The sequence below is a fragment of the Schistocerca americana genome, chromosome 8 (assembly GCF_021461395.2).
Source record: "Schistocerca americana isolate TAMUIC-IGC-003095 chromosome 8, iqSchAmer2.1, whole genome shotgun sequence".
In the NCBI taxonomy this organism is placed as follows: domain Eukaryota; kingdom Metazoa; phylum Arthropoda; class Insecta; order Orthoptera; family Acrididae; genus Schistocerca; species Schistocerca americana.
The window spans coordinates 51,769,502-51,797,181 of record NC_060126.1 but is presented as its reverse complement, the minus strand read 5'-3'; the positions used below and the strand labels follow the sequence as shown (position 1 = coordinate 51,797,181).

At 38.4% G+C, this 27,680-nt stretch overlaps 1 protein-coding gene across 1 annotated transcript; it reads left to right on the top strand.

Moving 5' to 3' along the window:
• On the top strand, positions 1 to 27,680 carry LOC124545520. The gene is made up of 4 exons (XM_047124467.1): positions 1 to 102; positions 26,940 to 27,124; positions 27,212 to 27,397; positions 27,471 to 27,680. The coding sequence occupies exons 1-4, from the start codon at positions 1 to 3 to the stop codon at positions 27,478 to 27,480; spliced, it is 483 nt and encodes a 160-aa protein (XP_046980423.1). The 3' UTR covers positions 27,481 to 27,680.

The window sequence follows — 27,680 nt, the reverse complement described above, 5'->3', positions numbered from 1 at the left end:
ATGGGCAACCTGCAACTAGATGCAGAGTACTCACTTAGTAGTATAGATGATTCTCATAAAGTGAATGGTAACATTCAGGGAAGACAGGTGTTCCAAAGAAAGGTTAATGATCTGTTCTGATAATGTAAGCCTGTAGGACTGAAGTTTCTTTGGTTGAGATGTTAGGTATGGTGAGTTGTCCAGAATTGATCTATGGTACATTTAAGGGAAGAAGAAAGCAAGAAATATCTCCAATCTCAGGACTGAAGACGTTCTTTACATACATGCAGCTAGATTTTGAGGTCAAATCATTCAATTGTGGCCCAGTACCTGTGCATGTAATAGTAAAGCAACAACTTCAGTGATGTTATAGAAAGAATAACACAATTTATGGAATATAGTGTTTTATAGAGGCAACATAAGATACAATGAAGTTCAGATTGTGCATAGCACTGAACACATTGAATGGACAACAGTAATAGAGGTTACAGAATAGGCTGAGCGCTCATTTGTGATTGCTTAAATAATACTGGTTTTTTGGCAGCTCACGAGAGAATGCAAGGGGGCCAACCAAGGTGGCCTCTATGAGTGGGCCTGTGAACTGTATGAATGTGTGATCTCTGAAATCATGTGTGTCATGAATGTAGGTAAGTGACTGGATTAAGTGAAGAGTACAATACCACTTTGCCAACACACAAGCAAACCATCACCTTTCAACCTAACCTAGGCTTCAGACTATGTTACACATCAGTATGTCACCATATTGTTGGCTTTACCAACTCACAGACAGTCACCTTCCTATCTAAGCTAGAGCTTAGACTGTGCTACAGATTAGTATGTTACCACAACTTACACTCCATAAACAAATGTAGATACAAAAGAAATATTGTCAGTGTTCTGTTCCCTCTCAATTTATGTGCATAATAACATCACACACCACATCATCATTACATTGTGTGATGAAATTGACATCTGGTATTGGTAGAGTCAGTTGACCCCAATGTATGAATAATGGCAACATGCACCATGGTTTGAACTCCATGTTAAAATGTGAGTGACACTATGAATGGATTTTTTAAACATTTCTGAGAGCAGAGGAAGAGAAGGACATTCTATGTCCATAAAATTATGCTTATCAGAATCTATTATGGATGGGAAGACTTATGTTAATGTGAAAGCCCTTTGTCCATACATTTTCAAATCTATCTTTGATAATGGAGTTACACAATACTGGAATTATGAGATTTTCACAGGCAGAGGGAATTATGAGGTTTTCATTACCTACCAATGATAGATTAAATACAGTTTGTGCTGCAATATTTATTGCTGTCAGAAGTAGCTTACATTGTGTGAAATTGAAGTAGATAGTTCCTGTGAGTTAGTAGGGATAGAGGTTATACTTGACAACCAGAATAAATTAATAACTGGTTCCTTTTATCAACCCCCAACTCAGATGATACATTTGCTGAACAGTTGAAAGAAAATTTGAGTGTCATTTCAAATAGGTACCACACTCATACAACTGTAGTTGGTGGTGACTCCAATGTACATCAAAAATCATACTGGCTGCATTTTCAGAAAATTATTTTGAACAGCGAGTTCAGAAGTCCACTAGAGCATGGTTGTGAAAACGTACTTGACCTCTTACCAACATGAGTAACTTAGAAGTAGATATCCTCAGTGTAGCAAAGCAGCTTAAAACACTTAAGAAAGGCTAGGCTTCTGGAACAGATTTTATACCAGTCATGTTTCATTTCAGAGTATGCTGATACAATAGCTCCATACTTAGCAAACATATACAACAGTTAGCTCATAGAATGATCCCTATCCAAAGAATGGAAAGTTACACAAGTCACACCAATACCCAAGAAAGGAAATAGGAGTAATCCACTGAATTGGAGACCCATACCACTAATGTCAACTTGCAGTAGGATTTTGGATCATATACACTATGTGATCGAAAGTATCTGGACTCGCGGCTGAAAATTACTTACATGTTCGTAGCACCCTCCATCAGTATTTCTGGAATTCAATATGGTGTTGGTCCACCCTTAGTGTTGATGACAGCTTCCACCCTTACAGGCATACATTCAGTCAGGGGCTGGAAGGTTTCATGGAGAATGGCAGCACATTCTTCACGGAGTGCTGCACTGAGGAGAGGTATCGAAGTCAGTCGGTGAGGCCTGGCATGAAGTGTGTGTTCCAAATTATCCCAAAGGTGTTCTGTAGGATTCAGGTCAAGACTTTGTGCAGGCCAGTCCATTACAGGGATATTATTGTTGTGTAACCACTCCACCACAGGCCGTGCATTATGAACAGGTGCTCAATCATGTTGAAAGATGCAATTGACATCCCCGAATTGCTCTTCATCAGTGGGAAGCAAGAAAGTGCTTAAAACATCAATTTAGGCCTGTGCTGTGATAGTGCCATGCCAAAACTACAAGTGGTGCAAGCCCCCTCCATGAAAAACACGACCACACCATAACACCCCTGCCTCCGAATTTTACTTTTGGCACTATACATGCTGGCAGATGAAGTTCACTGGGCATTCGCCACAGCCACATCCTGCTATCGGATCGCCATATTGTGTACCATGATTTGTCACTCTACACAACATTTTTCCACTGTTGAGTTGTCCAGTCTTTATGGTTATTACTCCATGCAAGGTGTCGTTTGGCATTTACTGGCATGATGTGTCGCCTATGAGCAGCCGCTCACCTACCACCTAACAGTCATAGTACTTGCAGTGGATCATGATGCAGTTTGGAATTCCTGTGTGATGGTCTGGATAGATGTCTGCCTATTACACATTATGACCCTCTTCAACTGTTGGTGGTCTCTGTCAGTCAACAGATGAGGTCGACCTGTACGTTTTCATGCAGTACGCGTCACTTCACATTTCCACTTCACTATCACATTGGAAATAGTGGACCTAGGGATGTTTAGGAGTGTGGAAATCTCGCATACAGACATATGACACAAGTGACAGCCAATCACCTGACTATGTTTGAAGTCCATAGTTCCGTGGAGCGCCCCATTCTGCTCTCTCACGATGTCTAATGACTACTGAGGTCATTGATATGGAGCACCTGGCAGTAGGTGGCAGCACAATGCACCTAATATTAAAAACATATGCTTTTGGGCATGTCTACCTACTTTTGATCACATAGTGTACTGTGCTTGAACATTATGAATCACTAGAAGAAAATAATTTACTGAGAAATAGCCAACACAGATTCAGAAAACATCATTCTTGTGAAACAGGTAATGGAAAATCCAGAATGGAAACAGAAATATCTCTTGATACTCACAAAGTAATGAGTGCTGTCAACAGGGGACATCAAATTGATTCCATATTTTTAGATTTCCAGAAGGCTTTTGACACTGTGACTTTCAATTAGATTGTGTGTGTGTGTGTGTGTGTGTGTGTGTGTGTGGAGTATCATCTCAGTTGTGTGACTGGATTTATGATTACCCATCAGAAAGGTCAAAGTTTGTAACAACTGATGGAAAGTGATCAAGCTAAACAGAAGTAACATTTGGCATTCTTCAAGGAAGTGTAATAGGCCCTCTATTGTTCCTGATCTACATAAATGATTTAGCAGGCAATCTAAGCAGCCCTCTTAGATTGCTTGCAGATGACACTGTCATGTAATGTTAACAGATGATCAAAATGACTTGCAAATTTATTTAGACAAGACATCTGAACAGCGTAAAAAGTGACAATTGTCTCTAAATCATGAAAAGTTTGAAGTCATCCACATGAGCACTAAAAAAATCCACTAAATTTCAGTTACGTGATACATCACACAAATCTAAAGGCCTTAAACTCAACTAAATACTTACAAATAACATAAATTGGAACAATTACATAGATTATGTTGTGGGGAAAGCAAACCGAAGACTGATTTATTGGCAGAACACTTAGAAAATGTCACAGATCTTCTAAAGAGACTGCTCTTCTTGTCTGCCCTGTTCTGGAGTAATTCTGTGCAGTGTAGGATCCTGATCATGTAAGACTGACAGAGGGATATGATACACAAATTGGGTGGCAGTCATTAAAACAAAGGCGTTTTTCACTGCAGCATGATGTTCACATGAAATTTCAGGCAGCAACTTGTAGTGTGAAAATAATTTGTTGGTGTCCACCTACATAGGTAGAAATGGTCATCATAATAAAATAAGAGAAATCAGAACTCGCACAGAAAGATTTAAGTGTTCGCTTTTCCCAAGTGCTCTGTGAGAGTGTAACGTACAGAAGTAGCTTAAAGGTGGTTAGATGAACCCTTTGCCTGACATTTAACTGTGAATTTCAGAGTAATCATGTAGATATAGGTGTAGAGGACACATTCCTAGCCTCCAAAAACCTTTATCCCCTTTTATGATTCAGGTTAATTGATGATATCTACATGATCTGGACTCAGGTCCAAGACACCTTATCCACACTCCTTCACAACCTCAACACCTTCTCTCCATCTGTTTCACCTGGTCCACCTTTACCAAATGCACCACTCTCTTGGACATTGACCTCAATCTCTCTGATGGCTCCATCTACACCTCCGTCCACATTAACTAACCACCAACAATACCTATAATTTGACAGCTGCCATCCTTTCCATATCAAAAACAACTCTCCCACACAGCCCAGCCACCCTTAGACTACATATCTGCAGTGACAATAACACCATTGTCCAGTATGGTGAAGGCCTCATGAAGGCCTTCACAAGCAGGCAACACCACCCCAGACCTAGTCCACAAACACATTCCCCATCATATATCATCAAATACCCCTAATCCTCACACCACCTACAAGAATCAGCTACAAAGGAGCACCCCAATTGTCACCAAATATAACTCTGGACTGGAACAACTTCCCTATGTCTCATCATGCCCTGAAATGAGGGACATCCAACCCAAGACCATTCATGCCTCTGCTAAAGTGGTGTTTGGTTGCCCACTGAACCTATGCAACATCCTAGTCCATACTAGTCCACTTGCAACTCCTTGCCATGGGGATCCTATCCCTGTGGCAGATGAAGGTGCAAGACTTGACCAGCCCATCCACTCAGCATCTCCTACTCCAGTCTTGTCACAGGCTTATCCTACCTCATCAGAGGGTGGGCCTTCCTTTGAAAACAGCCCTATCATATACAAACTCTGCTGCAAACACCACACAGTTTTTCATGTTGGCATGACTATCAATCATCTGTCGCTAGGATGAATGGCCACTGCCAAACTGATTCCAGGAACAAAGTTGACCATCCAATGGCACAACATCCAGCTGAACACAACATGCTCAATATTAATAGCTGCTTCACATCCAGAGCCATCTGCAGCCCTCCCTCTGCCAACAGTTTCTCTGAGCTATGCAGGTGGGACCTATACTCACAACACATCTGCTGCTCCTTTAATCACCCTTCTGTCTCAGGGTAACCCACTGTTCTCACACCCTCCATCCAATAGTTTTCCTTTCCTCCATCCTGTCAGCCCCTCGAAATTAACATCACCATATCACCTTCAGTTTGCTCTGTTCCCCACTGATTACTACAGTCATGCATCTCATGCCTAGCCCATATACCTAACCAGCAAACTGCTGCCTCACTCTGAGCCACTAGCCACTCTCTGCCAATCCCCCTCTGTGCCTCCCTGCCTCCCTGTCCCACTACCCATCCCACCCATCACTACTTGCTCTGCAACCAGCCCATCTGCCAAAATGCTTGTGTGTGTGTGTGTGTGTGTGTGTGTGTGTGTGTGTGTGTGAGAGAGACAGAGAGAGAGAGAGAGAGAGAGAGAGAGAGAGAGAGAGAGAGAGAGCTTTTGCATGCACTCATATGTGTTTTAATCTAATTCATAGATGGATTACTCTGAATACAAGTTTTCTTTCCTTCTGTGTGTGCCTAATGACATCTCAACACTTCTGCTTTTTGTTGAATGGTCTCATTTAATCCTAACAGAGCTCTCCTACTACCTAGAAAATATTGTTTGGAAGCTCATTCAACACAGAAATGTACTGTAACCAATGGCTACAAAGAAAGTTGAACTTTGAACTATGTGAGGAGCCCACATTGAAACTGCTATCAGTGACCATGAGGCTGTTGCACTAACCATGATTACCAAAGCATAAAGGGTAACAAAAGAAATATAAGGATTTAGTGTCAATAAACTAGATAAAGAGGCAATATCTCCAGGAGATTTTGTGGACCCTCCACACTATACAGTCTCTATAAAAAGATCATTGAAAGAAACAGCAATTGTTGCCCAGCATGTGTAAAAGGAAGCATTGGAATAGAGATGAAGAGATACTAAACAAAAGGCATTTGGCTGTCAACATGTAATGTGTGAAGCATTTAGTAACTATCATAGCAGAATTTTATTGAGAAATTTCTCATAGAACCCAAAGCAGTCGTGGTTGTATGCAAATGACATCCAAGTTATTGTCAACAGATGATTCAAGCAAAATTTTAGGTGGCAAAGGAAAGCATAAATGCTCATCTCTTTTTCTGAAATGTTCCCTCATAAAGTAAAACCAAGATTATAGCCCAAGATTAATTCTCGACCACTTCAAAGAAGAGTGATATACATATAGTGTAAGTGGCACTGAGAATCAGCTGAGATTGCTAAAACTTAACTGAATTAAGCTGCAGGGGCTGGTGGAATCACCATCAGATTCTATGTAGGATTTACAGTTGAGTTAGCCCCTCTTTTGGCCATAATATGACAAAAAAACATGCCCAGTGGTAGGAAGAAACAACAAGTTACACCCATATACAAAAGGCTTGATTGATTGATTTTTATGTGGTCTTGTTAAATTACATTCATGATAATATCTTAATCATAGAATATTGCTGAAGTGTGTGGGAGCAATACAAAATACTGAATGTACACCAAGAAAGGCAGCCTGAATGATCACAGGTCTGTTTTCTCACATAGTACAGCACCACAGAGATGCTGAGTAACCTGAACTGTCAGATACTTGAAGATAGAGGCAAATTGTCACATGGAAGCATTCTTCTTCATGAACCAATGTTACATGTGGCATCTATGAATATATTGGAACCCCCCATCTACTGCTCCTGAATAGGCTACAAAGACAACATTAAACTACTTGCAGTGGACGTGGAAGCATTCTAGCAACACCCTTCATGTGCTCCACATGCAAATGGACCTACGAAAAACTAATGTGTGGTACAATGCACGTGTTCTCCATAGTGGTTTGCACAGTATAGATATAGACATTGTTTGATTGATTGACTGTTGGATTCATTCATTCTTTCTGTTTCCAAGATCACATCATGAAGAATATCCCTTAGGTATGTGGAACAAGTCAAGGTGTACATAAAAAAGGAAGCACTAGAAACTGAGTTAATAACTAATTCTCATCAAACAGTAGCTTGAAGTTGTCCTGAAGTAATGTGTATCCCATGAGTTTTTGGGTTTACAGCTGGATGATGTCAACGTCTAGCCATGGTATTTGGCTGACAACCAGGTGTAACAGTACTATCCAGACAGGACTGCTAGCTCTCAATACACTATTATGAGGAAATAAATTACATGAAGAAATTGAGGAATTAATAATGAAAATTTGACAGTCTTGAATGACTGAAACAGAGTATTTGTTAAGATTATTTATTTCAGACAGACTGCAAAAGATTTACTACGCACGGTTGCCCAGAGACACACCCACAGCAAAAACATAGTACCAAACACTTTCCATTTACCAGTCCAAAGATTTTGTTGCAGTTGCATACAAAGATTTGTTTGGTGGTCAAATGACATTATGTTTGCACGAGTCTCCTACATGAACGATTTCATAAATGCAAAATCTTAAACTTGATCATTACTTTTGTTATCTTCTACTGCCACACCAGACCCACTTTGTGATTTTATGTGTGATCAGAATTTTCTTAGGTTCTCAGCAAGATCTATTGCTAAGGTATGACAGAGGTAGTAGTTGTAAGCTCCAAAAATTAATCTTTATACAGATGCACGAATTACTATTAACTTTTGTCCATTGTCATTTGTGCATCCTCTTTCGAACCAAGAGAATGTGTCTTCTTCTGCATGATTTGAATTTTGTTGTTAAATCACTGTGGATCTTTTTCATCCTTAATGCACTTGCTTGGCACACACTTCTCCAGAGTATGATTTACAGTTGATTCAAAGTTTGCCGATACTTCCGCTACATACATTTTATCGGAACTAAATGATGTCAGTTCTTTGACTAAGTGGGATGTTAACAACTGTGTATTTGCTCTTTCTAGCAGAAATAATCTCCTAGCCTTCTTGACTGATTTATTAACTTTAGTAACCAGTGTTGCTACTATGACATCATGGTCACTAGTTCCTGTCCCTATACTGATGCTGTACGTTAGGTTAGGCCTGTTTGTAGCTACAAGATCTAAAATATTTCCACTGCAACTGCAACTGTTGAATTTTCTGCTCAAGACTGTCTGTCTGTAACCTGTGCAATGAATCCATATATGTCCCAGTCTGCAGGCAGTAAGTTAAAGTCGCCTCCAATTAATATTGCATGACCTCGGTATTTCCACACTACTAACCAACGACTTTCTGTCAGTGACTCTAAAACAATCACAACAAAATCAGGTGGCTTGTAAAAACATTCAGCAATGAACTTGATTTCACCTGGATCTGCTATATGCGATCAGGTAACATCACTGTCACAGTCAAACTCACTCTCAGTAGAGACAGTACTTTTGACAATTGCAATGAACATATCCCTCCTATGGAATTTAATCTGCTTGTTTGATATAATTCTATGAATCACTATAAATATCTCAGAGCTTTCTGCTTCATGCTTCAGCCAGCTGTCGGTCCCAAGAATAATTTGAGTGCAAGAAGTTTCCTGGAAGGCAGTAAATTCAGTTATCTTGTTATGAATACTTTGACAATTAACTGATAAAATTTTGTCAGTCAAAGTGTGTTTATTCTGCACATGGTCCCGCTTTCCTGTCTGGATATCGACCAGTGAGTGCTCATGAGAGTAGCTAAAACTACTGTGTTGAACATGGTCTCACTTTCTTATTTGCGTATCAACCAGCATGTGTTCATCGGAGTACTGAAAACTACTGTCTAGCCTAAAAAAAAAAAAAAAAAACCATATGCACTCCACACACACTCTGCTACCTAAGTAACTGCTTCCTTTGTGTAGTGCACCCCTGACCTATCAAGGAAAGTCCTGCAATTCTTCATCCGATTATGAAGGTCCAGAAATATTCAGCCAAGACCATCACAGAGTCAATGAAACTTTAGCTGAGACCCTCTGCATGGCTTCAAACTAAAGATCCCTGATTAACTCAAGGTACAATGCTGCACACTGTGAGCTCTGCTTGCACCCTATGCCCCTGCGTGAGGAGCCAGCAGCCTCAAACATATCGTTTACTACTGATTATGCGGTAAATAGGTGTATTAGTGTGCCCTTTAAGCGTATCATTAAAGATTTCATTTTTCTTTACATAATATAGCAGAAAACGCAAAAAGATCGTACAGTCGTATTTTCTGTTTATGTCTTGCCGCAGCAAATCTATAGAATTTCGTTTAGTTGTTCTTTGCTCTCTCCAGCAATTTAACTGTAGCTTACCTCTTCATTATTTAACTAGCATTTCTGGAAAGTAGCGCAAAGTTTAAGTTGTTGTTTCAGAAACTTTGCACTGTTGTTTTGTTTACACACAGTTGTGTATAAGCCAAATTTGTGGAACCATATTTTATGAGTGAAAAGTGCTTGACTTGCCATAGAATTGTTAGGTCGGAGCTTTGGTGTGATGGGTTTTGTAGTTTTTTCCATGTGGTTGACTGTAGTGGCATGGGAATAGGGGAAGTAAATGAGACTCATCAGTGGTTTTGTACAATTTGTAGAATAGATAGGAGGATACTAGAATAGAAGGGGGAAAATTGCCGCCCTTCAGGCTGAATTAGACAAGGCCAGGGGAGATCTTGACAGTTAAGGAGGGAGAAGGGTAAAGAGGTGGAAAGTGGCAACAGGCAACATGAGGAACAGGCCTAGAACTTTGTCTGAGAGCTTCGTGGTGAATGTGGAAAATAGATTTGACCTGTAGCTTCAGTTAGAAACTGGTGAGCCTCAAGCAGTTTCAGGTGTAGACATGGCACAACAAACTTTCAGCAGCAAATTGAAAAGTAAGAATGTAGGGAAATCAGTAAAGAGAAAGAAAGTGTTGTTGTTGGTAGTTCCCATGGAAGAGGTGTTGGCCAACTTTTTCAGGATGAACTAGGGTCAGAATACCAGGTCACCAATTTTTTTAAGCCTAGAGCTGGTCTGGAGCAGGTGACAGAGGATTTAGGATCACTTTGCAAAGATTTCACTAAGGACGGCATCGTGGTTATAGTGGGTGGGGCAGGTAATAGTATTGACAGAGATTCTGGGTACGGTATAGAGTGTGACCTGGCAAAGATTGCATCAGCATCGAAGCATACTAGTGTTGAGTTTGTATCTGTTCTTGGGCACCATGATCGACCTCATTTGAACTCTTCTGTCAAGAGAGTTAATTTGGAGTTGGAACGGTTGCTTATGTCGGGTGCAGGGTCACACATTGGTGTGGCTCCAGTTGATTCTCTCAATAGGTGGGGTTATACTAGGCATGGCCTTCACCTCAACAGGAAGGGGAAGGGTAAACTGGCCGGCAAAATATCAGTAAAGTTAAAGGGGGGAGGCACTGTCATGAGTGATAAAATACCAGTGGTTATAGGGTTCAGAAAAGACCCTTTTTTAGGGTAGTGAGGACAGAAAAAACCAAATTTTAAGAGGTTAAGACTGAGACAAACCTTCAGTTTGAGAAAGAAACCAAAAAATATAATTCTAGCTTATTACATCAGCATAAACAGCCATTGGTTAAGAATTTTCAAAAAGTCAGCAGATATTTTAACTCTACCCAATTTTAACTCAGTCAATGTGAAATGTCAGCTATCTTTATTGCATCAAGATACTCAAGGACTGAGAAATAAAATTAATGAATTAATTATCTGTATAGATGAATTAGAGTCTTCAAACCCAGCTGACATAATCTACCTCTCTGAACATCATGTGACCACTGGTATAGAACTTTTAAGTGTTACAGGGTTTAGGTTAGCATCTCACTATTGTAGATCAGAAATGAAGAAATGAGGAGTTGCCACATTCATCAGGAACCATCATAAATTTAAGAACATAGACATTCATAAATTTTGCCTAGGACAGCGTATGGAAGCATGTGCAACAGAAGTAGAATTTCACAAAAAATCCTTCATAATATTAAGTGTATCGAGCACCTGCAGGTAACTTTAACCTGTTCGTAAACCACCTTGAAGCTGTACTGGCCCATTTAACAACCCAAAGCAAAGAAATAGTGGTTGCTGGTGATTTCAATGTAGATTTTGTAGATTTCCTTAAAGACTCTCCCAATAAGAACTTATTTGAGTTAGTAACACTATCATTCAACTTAATTCCCACTGTAAAGTTCCCCACCAGGGTAGCCAATTGCTCACAAACAGCCATTGTAATATCTTTATAGAAAAGTCCAATGAACAAAATTATATTACAAAACCAATAGTCAATGGCCTCTCAGGTCATGACATGCAGTTCCTTCTGTTAAATATTAACACTGAACAGGATATAAACTCTGTTAAACCTGAGCTCAAGAGGGTAATCAATAAGCCAAAAATTGATTATTTTAGAACACTCCTGAGAGACATTCACTGGACTGATGTTTACAGTGCTCATGGCATGAATGAAAAATAGAACACTTTTGCTAATAAATTGCTTACCTTAGTCAAACACTGTTTTCCCCAAAAACTTACCAAGGTTAGAGCAAAGTCTGCAAAGAAGCCATAGATTACTCAAGGAATAGGGGTATCTTGTAAAACAAAAAGAAAACTGTATCTGTCAATCAGAAACAGTTCCAATGTTGATGCTATAGCACATTACAAGAAATACTGCAAAATATTAAAGACTGTAATAAGGACATCAAAGCAAATATATTACAAGGAAAAGATAGTCATATCAGATAACAAAATAAAGACAATATGGGATATAGTGAAGGAGGAGACTGGTAGAACCAGACATGAAGAGAGACAAATAGCATTAAGAGTAAATGATACATTGGTGACAGATGTGTATAGTGTTGAAGAACTTCTTAATAAACATTTCATAACTGTTACTGAAACGATGGAGTTGTCAGGTTCTGTAGATGCTGCTATGGCATACCTCAGACCAGACATTTCAAGTAACTTCCATAATATGAATTTGACCCTCACTACCCCAGCAGAAATAATTCCCATCATAAAATCTTTAAAATCAAAAACATCTAGTGTGTATGATGAAATATCAACAAAGCTAATTAAAGAATGTGACTCTGAGTTAAGTAACATATTAAGCTATCTGTGTAACTAGTCACTTATCAGTGGAATATTTCCTGAATGGTTAAAATATGCTGAAGTTAAGCCACTGTTTAAGAAGGGAGATAAAGAAATAGCATCAAATTTCCATCCAATTTCACTTCTGCCAGCATTCTCAAAAATTTTAGAAAAAGTAATGTACAATCAGCTTTATAACCATCTTATCTCAAATAACATACTGTCAAAGTCACAGTTCGGATTTCTAAAGGGTTCTGATATTGAGAAGGCTATCTACACTTACAGTGAAAGTGTGCTTAATTCATTAGATAAAAAATTGCAGGCAACTGGTATATTTTGTGATCTACCAAAGGCATTTGACTGTGTAAATCACAATATCCTTTTAAGTAGATTAGAATATTATAGTGTAACAGGAAATGCTGCAAAATGGTTCAAATCTTATATCTCTGGCAGGAGACAAAGGTTGTTATTAGGAAAGAGACATGTGTCAAGCTATCAGGCATCATCCAACTGGGAACTAATTACATGTGGCGTCCCACAAGGTTCCATTTTAGGGCTCTTACTTTTTCTTGTGTATATCAATGACCTTTCATTAGTAACATTACCAGATGCCAAGTTCATTTTGTTTGCCGATGATACAAACATTGCAATAAATAGCAAATCAAGTGTAGTCTTAGAAAGATCAGCTAATAAAATATTTGTGGACATTAACCTCTGGTTCCTTGCCAATTCCTTGTCACTAGACTTTCAAAAAACACACCACATGCAGTTCAGAACTTGTAAGGGGTGTCCCACAAGTATATGCCTAACATATGACGACAAGCAGGTAGAAGAAGTGGACAGTGTTAAATTCTTGGGATTACAGCTTGATAATAAATTCAACTGGGAAAAGCACACTACAGAACTGCTGAAGCATCTTAACAAATCTCTATTTGCAACGCGAATTGTGTCAGACATAGGGGATATAAAAATGAAAAATCTGGCATACTATGCTTACTTTCATTCCATAATGTCATATGGGATTATTTTTTGGGGTAATTCATCAAGCCAAGCTAAAGTTTTCTGGGCACAAAAATGTGCAGTAAGAGTTATATGTGGTGTGAACTCAAGAACATCCTGCAGAAGCTTGTTTAGGGAACTAGGGATACTAACTACTGCTTCCCAATATATTTATTCTTTAATGAAATTTGTCATTAAAAATATATCACTATTTCAAACCGACAGCTCAATTCATGGAATCAATACTAGAAATAAGAATAATCTTCACAAGGGTTTAAAGTCACTTAGTCTTGTACAAAAAGGTGTGCATTATTCAGGAACACACATTTTCAATAACTTGCCAGCAGCCATAAAAAGCTTAACAGCCAATGAAATTCAGTTTAAGAGAAGCCTAAAGGATTTATTGGTGACCATCTCCTTCTACTCCATTGATGAATTTCTCAGTAGAACCAACTGATTTGTGTGTGTGTGTATTTAAGTACAATATAACTTCTGCACAATTTCAGTGCAGCAATGTGTTCATTGTAAAAATGTGTGTGTGTGTGTGTGTGTGTGTGTGTGTGTGTGTGTGTGTGTGTGTAAGTCTAACTTCTGCACCATTTCAGTCCAGTAATGTGTTCATTGTAAATAAGTATTATAGTAGTTGTATTACACGTTTATTACCTTATAAATAAACAAATAAACATTTTTTTAATTTTAAATTCAGTGCATTAGTATTTGTAAAATGATTGTTTCATATAGTGTTCATTAAAAAATGAAGATCATTCCACTTAGGACCTGTGGAATGGTACATTAGTTTCCTTGTTTGAGTTGTAAATATTTGTCTTGTATTATTGTTTTTCTGACATGTTCTACATCCTGGAGGACCTCCTCACTACAGGTCAATTGGAATGAAAGTAAATCTAATCTAATCTAATCAGCAGGTTGGCTTCAGAACCTATGCGACAGACATCATTGCTGCCACAACATGCATACAACTGCACCCTGCACACCCAATAGCAGCAGTCAAGGCCTCCTCCACATCTTGGATGAGCTGCCCAGGCAGACATACCAAGTACACATTGGCTTTCTTTTGTGCCCTGGCTGCCTGCCTAATGTCCTCCATAATATGCCTGAGGTTGGAGAACCTGACAACTAGGAAACTGCTCCTTCTCTTGACAGGAATGCATTACCACCCACTATTCGTCCTTCTGTGACGGCAGATCCATTGCATTGGATGCACTGGGAGATGCTGCAACAGCAGAGCCCATGTGTGAAACAAGCAATGCCTGAGGTGTCCCACACAACACATCAGATTATCCATCACTACTGCACCCTGAAGCAGCAGCCTGAAAATGACCGACTATATTCAAAAGCACATTCAGTTGTTCACAAACTGTGGCCAGCTCCTCCTGCGTCTGCACACAGCATGCACATATCCTACCCACCCCAATATTACTAACTTCAGAACTGACTGTGAAATCACAGACAGAAACCTAGATGTGCAACTTTCAAACCTCCTGATGCATCATCAGTGGAAGTTCATGCCTTATGAGCTGCCTTGGGTGAGAAGCAAACAGAAAAGCAATTGTAAGCACTGTGGGAGAGAATAAGGTTGAGTAGTTAATGAAAGTTTGCCTTCATGTTCTCATCACCATAATGAAAATTACATTTCTATAGTAAGTCCTTGAGTTCCTCCCTGAAGATCAGGAAGAGTTGATTAAATATCTTCAATGTTGCTAAAATCTGGGGTAGGCCTATTGGAACCAGAAGATTAGTTGAAATTTTGTTTGAAGTCATTGAAACATGTGACTTTCTTCAGATTTTTGGAAAAACATTACCAAAAAGCATGCATGAGTAGATACATGTTACAATTATTGTAGTTTGACATGTCATGCTCATTAATAGCTGAACCAGGATTGGCACAAGTTTCCCCAAGTGAAATTCCCTGATATTTCCCTGATTTCCAGACAAGTTTTAGCATATTTTTTTCTCCAAGGGGAAGTTAAGATGTAAGTTGACAATCTTCCTTTGCATCTACAGTACAAGAAACAATAGTGCAAATGAGGAAATACCTAAAAAAAGCTTGCAAGCAGATGGCATTTCCTAATGTGAGCAAAATCTTAAGTACTAACATCAACATCTTCTGTAATGAAGTGTTTTTAGGTGGTGAAAGCAAGCCAAATGGTATACATTTCATTAAGACCACTGATGTTATTTTATTTCAATAAAACAAAACACATTTACTGACAAAAATATGCATTTCCTTGGAATTGCAAGACAGATTTAAAATACATTCACTGATTTCAGAAATAAACTCACAAAAAATAGGCCTCTTGAAAGAAGTATATAAAGTGAGGAAGGGTTGTGTAAACCGACACTGCAGGTGACTGCCAATAAAATGTTGGTTCTACTATGACTGTTATTCTTGGTTTTTACCCATTGTGTTATATCTATTACTTTACAGGTATTTTGTGATTTTTCTTTCAAGAAACATATGAGCACATAGCATACAAACCCCCAGTGACTGAAACAATTTTCTTCTTCTTATCATCCACACTGTCTAACATGTAAACTACTTTTGAAATGCCAACATGTACTAGAACAAATAAAATGTCTATACATCACCACACTGCACAACGTACCTGTGGTGAGACAGTCGAAATTCCTGAAATTCATTGCCCATGGCCTCTGGCCTGCTGAGGAGCATCGCAGTCCTGGGTGCATGAATAAACCATGAAAATCTGCTGCATTATGCCACATGCAAACAGACCCAACCTGCAGGCAAATTGGTAAGACTAGATCCACTGGAAAGGGCCTACATGTTAGTGGAAACCTAATGGCATCAGATCAGCAGGCCTGATCCATTACAAATACCCACAGAAACAACCTGTGGTTTTGGTCCATCCCGGAAATCCACTTGTGTGGCCAGTTATTCACAAGTCACAGACAACATGTTGATGAAATGAGACCACAGTGATCAATCCATGTAACAGATAACTTGTTCAAATATGAATCGATAATAATGAGGGCAGTTAGCAATTCACTGTAAAGACGACTGCATGTAGAAAAGGCAATCACACTCCCACAACTAAATTTTCAGCTACAGCTTTTGTTACAAAACAAGAACACACACACATCACACAATCACTCAGACACAACTCAGACAACATGACCACTGTGTCTATAGTCTCTGAGAATCAGATCCAGACTACTACTCATGCCTCCCTGCCTTTTGTTGGCAGCTGTGAGGCTAGTGCCAAGAGGTGGTGGCAGCAGTGACTGTAAGCTGAGGGGAGTGGTAGGAAGGAGAGAAGCAGTAGTAATGAGGGAGTAGGGAAGCGGTGCACATACTCAGCTGCACCCAGCCACCGACAATGCATGACACCTCAGTAAACAAAGTATTTCATCTGTTGAAACAAAAACAAGATTTTTTCCAGTGTTTTTTCCAAATTTCCCTTATGTGTTTGAAATTTCCTGACATTCCGTGATTTCCAGAATCTGTCACAACCCTGTGAACAGGTGAACAGAATAACATATACAGAGGAGGTAAAACAAAAGTGGTCTGCAAAATATTTATAACACTGATGCAGAACTGACCCTTGTTAATGAACAGGAGAGCTGCTGCTCATAGAAAATGCTGGAAAACTAATTTTGATACTCCAGATGGTTGTTATCCCTTGCCTGAATCTGCATATCTCCCATGTGTTCTGTCCCAAGTACTACACAACGTCATTATGCTTGAGTGAGTGAATGAAGGCAAGATGGCACAAAATGAGCTCTGTAGTGAATAGTACCTATATCTGTCTGAAAAGAGTTTGAACTCCAGAAAACACTGCTTGAGTCTTATTGTAAATATTTTCTGGGCCAGTTTTACTTTGCCCATCTGGTAGAAAAACAGAAAGAAAAACTGAAGCAATACTAAATGAAGATTAGTTCAGGTTTGGGCAAGGTATATGAGACACACTTCTTACTCTGTGTTTTGTGACAGGATGAAAAGTAATGAAGAGTCATGATACCATCCTAATGTTTGTGGGTCTAAAGAAAACCTGTGGCATGGTAAGGAGGAACAAGATGTTTGCAATCCTAAGCAAGACAGATGAGTAATCTACAACTGAAAATGCCATATAAGAGGAATAAATAGGGGAGATCAAGAAATAAGAATGTACTGTAAGGTTGTAGCTGATTGTCATTGTTGTTCGATTGGTTCAGTTAGCAACAAGTGAAACTTCAAAAGTGAAAGACAAGTTTGCTAATTAAGGAACAACTTAACTTTCATTAATCACCCCAGCTGTGATAGTTTACAGTAGTGCATGGTTCTGTTTGATATTTTAGTGGCAAAACTCTTTCAAGTATACAGCAATCAAATCTTAGCTGTACTGTGGGGTGACAATGGTTTAACAAATCCACCTGACTGCTGCTGATGAAAAGGTGCATTGTACTGATTTAGATATAACAAATACTTTGAAGATAGCACAATACACTAGCCCTACTTGTCTGCTGTGGCTGTTGTTATAATAAGGCCATGTGATGATGGCAGCTGGGAACTCCGAGGGGCCTGAGGGCTGCTCAGATTGGTCCTGCTGTTGATGCAGTGCTGGCTTATGGGATCTATCTTGTTGCCCATCTGATGCTGTGAGCTTCAGTATTTGATGACACCACAAAAGTAGCTAAGTTAAGGTGATGTTGAGCAACAGAATGGAGAACATCATTTAATAATTCCCTACTTGAGTTATAGATGGCAGATATCCCCCTTTCTTGTCTATAACTGAAATTTGTTAAATGGATTTAATCCTAAAGCTGTTTGTTGTTGTGGTTTTCTGTCCTGAGACTGGTTTGATGCAGCTCTCCATGCTACTCTATCCTGTGCAAGCTTCTTCATCTCCCAGAACCTACTGCAGCCTACATCCTTCTGAATCTGCTTAGTGTATTCATCTCTTGGTCTCCCTCTACGATTTTTACCCTCCACACTGCCCTCCAATACTAAATTGGTGATCCCTCGATGTCTCAGAATATGTCCTACCAACCGATCCCTTCTTCTAGTCAAGTTGTGCCACAAACTTTTCTTCTCCCCAATCCTATTCAACACCTCCTCATTAGTTATGTGATCAACCCATCTAATCTTCAGCATTCTTCTGTAGCACCACATTTCAAAAACTTGTATTCTCTTCTTGTCTAAGCTATTTATTGTCCATGTTTCACTTCCATACATGGCTACACTCCATACAAATACTTTCAGAAATGACTTTCTGACATTTAGATCTATACTCGATGTTAACAAATTTTTCTTCTTCAGAAACGCTTTTCTTGCCATTGCCAGTCTACATTTTATATCCTCTCTACTTTGACCATCATCAGTTATTTTGCTCCCCAAATAGCTAAACTCCTTTACTACTTTAAGTGTCTCATTTCCTAATCTAATTCCCTCAGCATCACCCGACTTAATTCGACTACATTCCATTATCCTCGTTCTTGTTTTGCTTTTGTTGATGTTCATCTTATACCCTCCTTTCAAGACACTGTCCAGTCTGTTCAACTGCTCTTCCAAGTCCTTTGCTGTCCCTGACAGAATTATAATGTCATCGGCGAACCTCAAAGTTTTTATTTCTTCTCCGAGGATTTTAATACCTACTCCGAACTTTTCTTTTGTTTCCTTTATTGCTTGCTCAATAAACAGATTGAATAACGTTGGGGATAGGCTACAACCCTGTCTCACTCCCTTCCCAATCACGGCTTCCCTTTCATACCCCTCGACTCTTATAACTGACATCTGCTTTCTGTACAAATTGTAAATAGCCTTTCGCTCTCTGCATTTTACCCCTGCCACCTTCAGAATTTGAAAGAGAGTATTCCAATCAACATTGTCAAAAGCTTTCTCTAAGTCTGCAAATGCTGGAATTGTAGGTTTGCCTTTCCTTAATCTTTCTTCTAAGATAAGTCGTAGGGTCAGTATTGCCTCACGTGTTCCAACATTTCTATGGAATCCAAACTGATCTTCCCTGAGGTCAGCTTCTATCAGTTTTTCCATTCGTCTGTAAAGAATTCGCGTTAGTATTTTGCAGCTGTGACTTATTAAACTGATAGTTGGGTAATTTTCACATCTGTCAACACCTGCTTTCTTTGGAATTGGAATTATTATATTCTTCTTGAAGTCTGAGGGTATTTCGCCTGTCTCATACATCTTGCTTACCAGATGGTAGAGTTTTGTCAGGACTGGCTCTCCCAAGGTTGTCAATAGTTCTAATGGAATGCTGTCTACTCCGGGGGCCTTGTTTCGACTCAGGTCTTTCAGTGCTCTGTCAAACTCTTCACGCAGTATCATATCTCCCATTTCATCTTCATCTACATCCTCTTCCATTTCCATAATATTGTCCTCAAGTACATCGCCCTCAAGTACATCGCCGTTGTATAGACCCTCTATATACTCCTTCCACTTTTCTGCTTCCCCTTCTTTGCTTAGAACTGGGTTTCCATCAAAGCTCTTGATATTCATGCAAGTGGTTCTCCTTTCACCAAAGGTCTCTTTAATTTTCCTGTACGCAGTATCTATCTTACCCCTAGTGCGATAAGCCTCTACATCCTTACATTTGTCCTCTAGCCATCCCTGATTAGCCATTTTGCACTTCCTGTCAATATCATTTTTGAGACGTTTGTATTCCTTTTTGCCTGCTTCATTTACTGCATTTTTATATTTTCTCCTTTCATCAATTAAATTCAATATTTCTTCTGTTACCCAAGGGTTTCTCCTAGCCCTCGTCTTTTTACCTATTTGATCCTCTGCTGCCTTCACTATTTCATCCCTCAAAGTTACCCATTCTTCTTCTACTGTATTTCTTTCTCCCATTCCTGTCAATTGTTCCCTTACGCTCTCTCTGAAACTCTGTACAACCTCTGGTTTAGTCAGTTTATCCAGGTCCCATCTCCTTAAATTCCCACCTTTTTGCAGTTTCTTCAGTTTTAATCTACAGTTCATAACCAATAGATTGTGGTCAGAGTCCACATCTGCCCCTGGAAATGTCTTACAATTTAAAACCTGGTTCCTAAATCTCTGTCTTACCATTATATAATCTATCTGATACCTTTTAGTATCTCCAGGGTTCTTCCATGTATACAACCTTCTTTCATGATTCTTAAACCCAGTATTAGCTATGATTAAGTTATGCTCTGCGCAAAATTCTACCAGACGGCTTCCTCTTTCATATTCACCTACTATGTTTCCTTCTCTCCCTTTTCCTACTGACGAATTCCAGTCACCCATGACTATTAAATTTTCATCTCCTTCCACTACCTGAATAATTTCTTTTATCTCATCATACATTTCATCAATTTCTTTGTCATCTGCAGAACTAGTTGGCATATAAACTTGTACTACTGTAGCAGGCATGGGCTCCGTGTCTACCTTTGCCACAATAATGCATTCACTATGCTGTTTGTAGTAGCTTACCCGCACACCTATTTTTTATTCATTATTAAACCTACTCCTGCATTACCTCTATTTGATTTTGTATTTATAACCCTGTATTCACCTGACCAGAAGTCTTGTTCCTCCTGCCACCGAACTTCACTAATTCCCACTATATCCAACTTTAACCTATCCATTTCCCTTTTTAAATTTTCTAACCTACCTGCCCGATTAAGGGATCTGACATTCCACACTCCGATCCGTAGAACGCCAGTTTTCTTTCTCCTGATAACAATGTCCTCCTGAGTAGTCCCCGCCCGGAGATCCGAATGGGGGACTATTTTACCTCCGGAATATTTTACCCAAGAGGATGCCATCATCATTTAATCATACAGTAAAGCTGCATTCCCTCGGGAAAAATTACGGCTGTAGTTTCCCCTTGCTTTCAGCCGTTCGCAGCACCAGAACAGCAAGGCTATTTTGGTTAGTGTTACAAGGCCAGATCAGTCAATCATCCAGACTGTTGCCTCTGCAACTACTGTAAAGGCTGCTGCCCCTTTTCAGGAACCACACGTTTGTCTGGCCTCTCAACAGATATCCCTCCGTTGTGGTTGCACCTATGGTACGTCTATCTGTATCGTTGAGGCACACAAGCCTCCCCACCAACGGCAAGGTCCATGGTTCATGGGGGGGGGGGGGGGGGGGGGCCTAAGGCTGTATGTTTATTATTATCAGCATTATTAGTGTTTCCATTTTTATTACCACTCTAGGATGTTATATGTAAGTGTTTTATTATTCATATTCTTTTTCTTTTAGTATGTTCTACATTTTGTGTAGATGAACAGCCAGTGAAGCCTTACACCTTGAGCAATAAATAAATGGAGGTGATATACCAATACATAGATCAGAGTATATAAAACACATCCTGTAATTTGTTCAAAAAAGTTTCACTTTTATCATCTTTAGCTCAACAACATTGTTGCCCTATTATGGCAGAGATCTCATAAATTAAAAGAGAAAACATGTTTTGGGAAAATGGAAGCAATTAAAAAAGTGGCAAAAATTGAAGAGGAGATGTAAAAATAAAAAGTAATGAGACATAATTAGTTTCTATGATCTAACCAAGACAAGGATAGGTTAATTAATAAAACATGTGCAACATGAAGCATTGTTAGAAATACTAGGTGGTCAGTGGTAATATTTTTCTCTATATCAGTGTCGCAGGAATAAATTCACAAAACAAGTTTAAAAGAAAACAGAAAGCCATTGAAGGGCAGAGATCCTTAGGTGTCTTGTCGAAGATCTAAAATCAGCTGTTTGCCACTCTCAGTGTTTATCTGAACTAGACAGCAAGGGGGAATCATAAATTACACATGACTAAACCTTGTACTTAGTGTAGCAATTTAGGTGATGAAAATAATTCAGTGTTTTATTCTGTAGGAATCATTTTTATCTTGTTTGCTTTTAAGAGAGTTTTCTTTTTTTGTAAGTTTGGAATTTATGACACAACTGTTGTCTTTTATTCATTACCTACAGAAAAATCACAAATTTTAATTTAAATCACAGAAATTGTGCTACATGTCCCAGAAATTGTGCTACATATCTCTCACATACACACACCAAAACCACATTTTTAAAACACTTCATATTGTAAATAAATAAATAAATTTCAATAATAATATTATGAAGAGAATAAATGCTAGTCAACATACAGATTAGATTAGATTTACTTTCATTCCAATTGATCCGTAGTGAGGAGGTCCTCCAGGATGTGGAACATGTCAGAAAAACAACAATACATGACAAATATTTAAACTAAAACAAATAAGCTAATGTACCATTCCACAGGTCCCAAGTGGAATGATCGTCATTTTTTAATGAACACTAAGAGTCATTTTACAAATACTATTGCACTGAATTTAAAATAAAAAAGTTTTATATTTATTTATAAGGTAAGAAACATGTAATACAACTACTGTAATACTTATTTACAATGAACACATTACTGCACTGAAATGGTGCAGAAGTTAGATTATACTTACACACACACACACACACACACACACACACACACACACACACAAATTTTCAGTGAACACATTACTGCACTGAAATTGTGCAGAAGTTATGTTGTACTTATATACAAATCAGTTGGTTTTCCTCAGAAATTCATCAATGGAGTAGAAGGAGTTGGCCACCAATAAATCCTTTAGGCTTCTCTTAAACTGAATTTCATTGGTTGTTAAGCTTTTTATGGCTGCTGGCAAGTTATTGAAAATGTGTGTTCCTGAATAATGCACACCTTTTTGTACAAGACTAAGTGACTTTAAATCCTTGTGAAGATTATTCTTATTTCTAGTATTGATTCCATGAATTGAGCTGTTGGTTTGAAAAAGTGATATATTTTTAATGACAAATTTCATTAAGGAATAAATATATTGGGAAGCTGTAGTTAGTATCCCTAGTTCCCTAAACAGGCTTCTGCAGGATGTTCTTGAGTTCACACCACATATAATTCTTACTGCACGTTTTTGTGCCCGGAAAACTTTAGCTTGGCTTGATGAATTACCCCAGAAAATAATCCCATATGACATTATGGAATGAAAGTAAGCATAGTATGCCAGCTTTTTCATTTTTATATCCCCTATGTCTGACAAAATTCACATTGCAAACAGAGATTTGTTAAGACGCTTCAGCAGTTCTGTGGTGTGCTCCTCCCAGTTGAATTTATTATCAAGCTGTAATCCCAAGAATTTAACACCGTCCACTTCTTCTATCTTCTTGTCATCATATGTTAGACATATACTCTTGGGACACCCCTTACAAGTTCTGAACTGCATGTAGTGTGTTTTTTCAAAGTTTAGTGACAAAGAATTGGCTAGGAACCAGTGATTAATGTCTACAAATATTTTATTGGCTGATCTTTCTAAGACTACACTTGATTTGCTATTTATTGCAATGTTTGTATCATCAGCAAACAAAACAAACTTGGCATCTGGTAATGTTACTGATGAAAGGTCATTGATATACACAAGAAAAAGTAAGGGCCCCAAAATGGAACCTTGTGGGACCCCACATGTAATTAGTTCCCAGTTGGATGATGCCTGATAGCTTGATACATGTCTCTTTCCTAATAACACCCTTTGTTTCCTGCCAGAGATATAAGATTTGAACCATTTTGCAGCATTTCCTGTTACACTATAATATTCTAGTTTACTTAAAAGGATATTGTGATTTACACAGTCAAATGCCTTTGACAGATCACAAAATATACCAGTTGCCTGCAATTTTTTGTCTAATGAATTAAGTACATTTTCACTGTAAGTGTAGATAGCCTTCTCAATATCAGAACCTTTTAGAAATCCAAACTGTGACTTTGACAGTATGTTATTTGAGATAAGATGGTTATAAAGACGACTGTACATTACTTTTTCGAAAATTTTTGAGAATGCTGGCAACAGTGAAATTGGACGGAAATTTGATGCTATTTCTTTATCTCCCTTCTTAAACAGTGGCTTAACTTCAGCATATTTCAGCCATTCGGGAAATATTCCACTGATAAACGACTGGTTACACAGATAGCTTAATATGTTACTTAGCTCAGAATCACATTCTTTAATTAACTTTGTTGATATTTCATCATACCCACTAGATGTTTTTGATTTTAAAGATTTTATGATGGACATTATTTCTGTTGGGGTAGTGAGGGTCAAATTCATATTATGGAAGTTACTTGAAATGTCTGGTCTAAGGTAATCCATAGCAGCATCTACCGAACCTGACAACCTGCTGAGTCGCAGACAGGTACAACAAAAAGACAGTCAAACAAGTAAGCTTCTAGTCAAAAAGCCCTTCATCAAAATTAGACAACACACACATATGCATTCACACAAACACAACTCACACACACACATGACCACAGTCGCTCTGCCAAGGCCAGACTGGCAGACCATCAGTTGCCAGTGAGCAAGAAGCGTTCTGTTGTTTCTTTCACAAGTTTTTCCATTGAGTATTAAGAAGGAATGAAAGAAGGGTGGTTTTATAGTAACACCACTTACCATCAGTCTCCATTGTGTGAGAATGATTCTAGTGCTTCTTTATAAGATTTTCCAATTACTGTTAGGAAGGGAATAAGAGAAGGACAGTATTACAGTAACACTGTTTATTATCAGATGCCAGTAAGAGAGGAGCATTCAGCTGCTTCTTCATAAGTTTTTTCATTTAGTATTCAGAAGGAATGAAAGAATGACTATTTTATAGTAACGCTGTTCACAAGCAGTCACTAGTGAATGAGAAGCAGTCTGGTTCTCCTTTCATAAATTTTTCAGTTTAGTATTTAGAAGTAACAAAAGAACGACAGTTTATAATAACACTGTTTATCATAATTCTCTTGTGAGAAACATGGATCCTATTGTTTCTTTTGTATGTTTCTCCATTTAGTATTAAGAAGGAAATGAAGGAGGACAGTTTTATAGTAACATTGTTTACCACAGCCTCCACTGAATGAGAAGCATTCAGCTGCTTCCTTCATACATTTCTCCAAATCGTTTTCGGAAGGAATGAGAAGACAGTTTTACAGTAACATCATTAACCATCAGCTGCTAATGAGTGAGAAGCATTCTGTGGCTTCTTTCATATGTTTTTCCAGTTAGTATTAAGGAGGCATGAAAGATGTACCATTTTATAGTAACACCATTTACTTCAGTTGCCACTGAGGGAGAAAATTTCTGCTGTTTCTCTCAAAATTTTTTCCATTTAGTATCATGAAGGAATGAAAGAAGGGTGATATAATAGCAAAACTGTTTACCATTAGTTGACAGTGACTGCTGCTTCTTTCATACGATTTTCCATTTAAAATAAGAACTGCATGAAGAAGGACAGTCCTGTAGAAACACCGGCTACATTCAGTAGCCAGTGAGTGAGAAGCATTCTGCTGTTTCATAAATTTTTCCCTTTAGTACTAAGAAGTGAATGAGAGGAGGACAGTTTTTTAGTAACACCATTTACCATCAGTCAACAGTGAGCGACAAGCATTCTGTTGCATCTTTCATAAGTTTTTACATGTTGTATTTAGACGGAATGAAAGAAGGACAATTTTACAGTTACACCTTTTACCATCAGTAGCCAGTTAGTGAGAAGCATTCTGGTGCTGATTTCATAAGGTTTTTCCACTTAGTATTAAGAAAGAATGAAAGGAGGATGGTTTTACAGTAGCACCATGTACCATACGTTGCCCATGGGTGAGAAGCTCTCTGCTGCTTCTTTCATAAGTTTTTTTTCATTTAGTGTTAAGAAGGAATGAAAGAATGACAGTTTTATAGTAATACTGTTTGCCAAGAGTCACCAGTGAGTGGGAAACATTCTGCTCATTCTTTTATAAGTTTTACAGTTTATTTAGAAGGAATGAAAGAAGGGCAGAACATAATAATGCTGTTCACCATCATTCACAAGTGAGCAAGATGCATTCAGCAGTTTCTTTCATAAGTTTCTCCATACAATATTAAGAAGGAACAAAAGGGGGTAGTCTTACAGAAATACCATTTACACCAGCTGCCAGTGTTCAAGAAACATTCTACTACTTCTTTCTTAAGTTTTTCCATTTAAAATTCAGAAGAGAATGGTGGAAGGATGGTTTTATAGTAACACCATTTGTTATCTGTTGCCAGTGAGAGAGCACCCAGCTCATCCTTTCATAAGATTTTTCATTTAGTATTAAAGAGTTATGAAAGAAGGACAGTTTTATTGGTACACTATTTCCCATAAGTGGCCAGTGAGCAAGAAGTATTCTGCTGCACCCATCATAAGTTTGTCCATTTAGTACCCATTAGCACCGTGGGTTGCCATATGGCAACGTTTGTAACTTTTTTTTAAAAATCGTTGATTCCACGACATCAACAGAGTGAGAGTGTTGGCAGCACTGGATTCCATTCTGCAAGGCTGTAAAGATCACTACAATGCAACAGTTTTAACAATACATTTAAATTATGCAGCGTAAGCAGTATTGGAGGTTTTTGTTTGCTGAATGATGAAGAAAAACGGAGTATAAGTTCGAGTAACTATGTTTTATACAGTAACTTATGACATATAATTTGGTTTTTCAGTATGGTTGTGCCTTAAATACTCAAATATATATTCTTTGGACGTTACTGCTTGCTGTGAAATAAATTACGTTCATTTAGGCCGTTTGAACGTCAGTGTTGCCATATGGCAACGCTAGGTGCTTGTACTCAGTAAAAGGACGAATTTTTTTGTTTTGTTTTTGTTTTGTTTTAGAAGAGGTTTCTTGCTTGCTGAGGCGCTGGAGATTCTTTATAATGACGATATTGAAGGTGATGTGTTTGTTGAGCCCCCAGATCCGAATGTAGACACAGATGAAGATTCGGGAAATGAACATTCTGGCGGGTCAGTATGTCTATCATTGGTTTGTAATTGTTTGTATACTGATGCCAACTTTATTATGATTTGCTATTTCATTTTTTATTTTTACAGATTATTAGACAACCTGTCCTCTCATCAACTACGAGCTAATGCTGAAATAAGGATGCCAAATAACGAACAGATTGGTGTTGATTATAACTGTAATCCACCATCACCATCAATGCATACTGAACAAGATCCAATTGAACCTGAAACAGCTACACAACGTCCAAATATACCAGAGCCATCATATCTGAGGTAAGATCTACCTTATTACCTTATTTCCAAACTATTACCTTATTACCAAACTATTTCTCACCTTCATTTCAAGAGAGAAGTAGCAACAGTGTACTTGTAAAGACACCAAGCCTCACCAAAAGGCGCAGGGAGACCATCTGCATCAAGGGCATGTTCCGACAGATGCATATCAGATTGAATTAGGTTTGATAAGACTGATCACCTCATCCAGCACACAGAAGGAAAGAAGAAGAAGAGGTGTGCACACAAGGACTGTAAATCTATTGTGAGAACAATGTGTTCA

Excerpts from the sequence above, each read along its gene's own strand:
- LOC124545520 (XM_047124467.1), top strand. The coding sequence starts at position 1 with ATGGGCAACCTGCAACTAGATGCAGAGTACTCACTTAGTAGTATAGAT. Across the intron at positions 103-26,939 it reads GACAGGTGTTCCAAAGAAAG|GTGCTTGTACTCAGTAAAAG; the intron begins GTTAATGATCTG and ends TGGCAACGCTAG. Across the intron at positions 27,125-27,211 it reads GGAAATGAACATTCTGGCGG|ATTATTAGACAACCTGTCCT; the intron begins GTCAGTATGTCT and ends TTATTTTTACAG.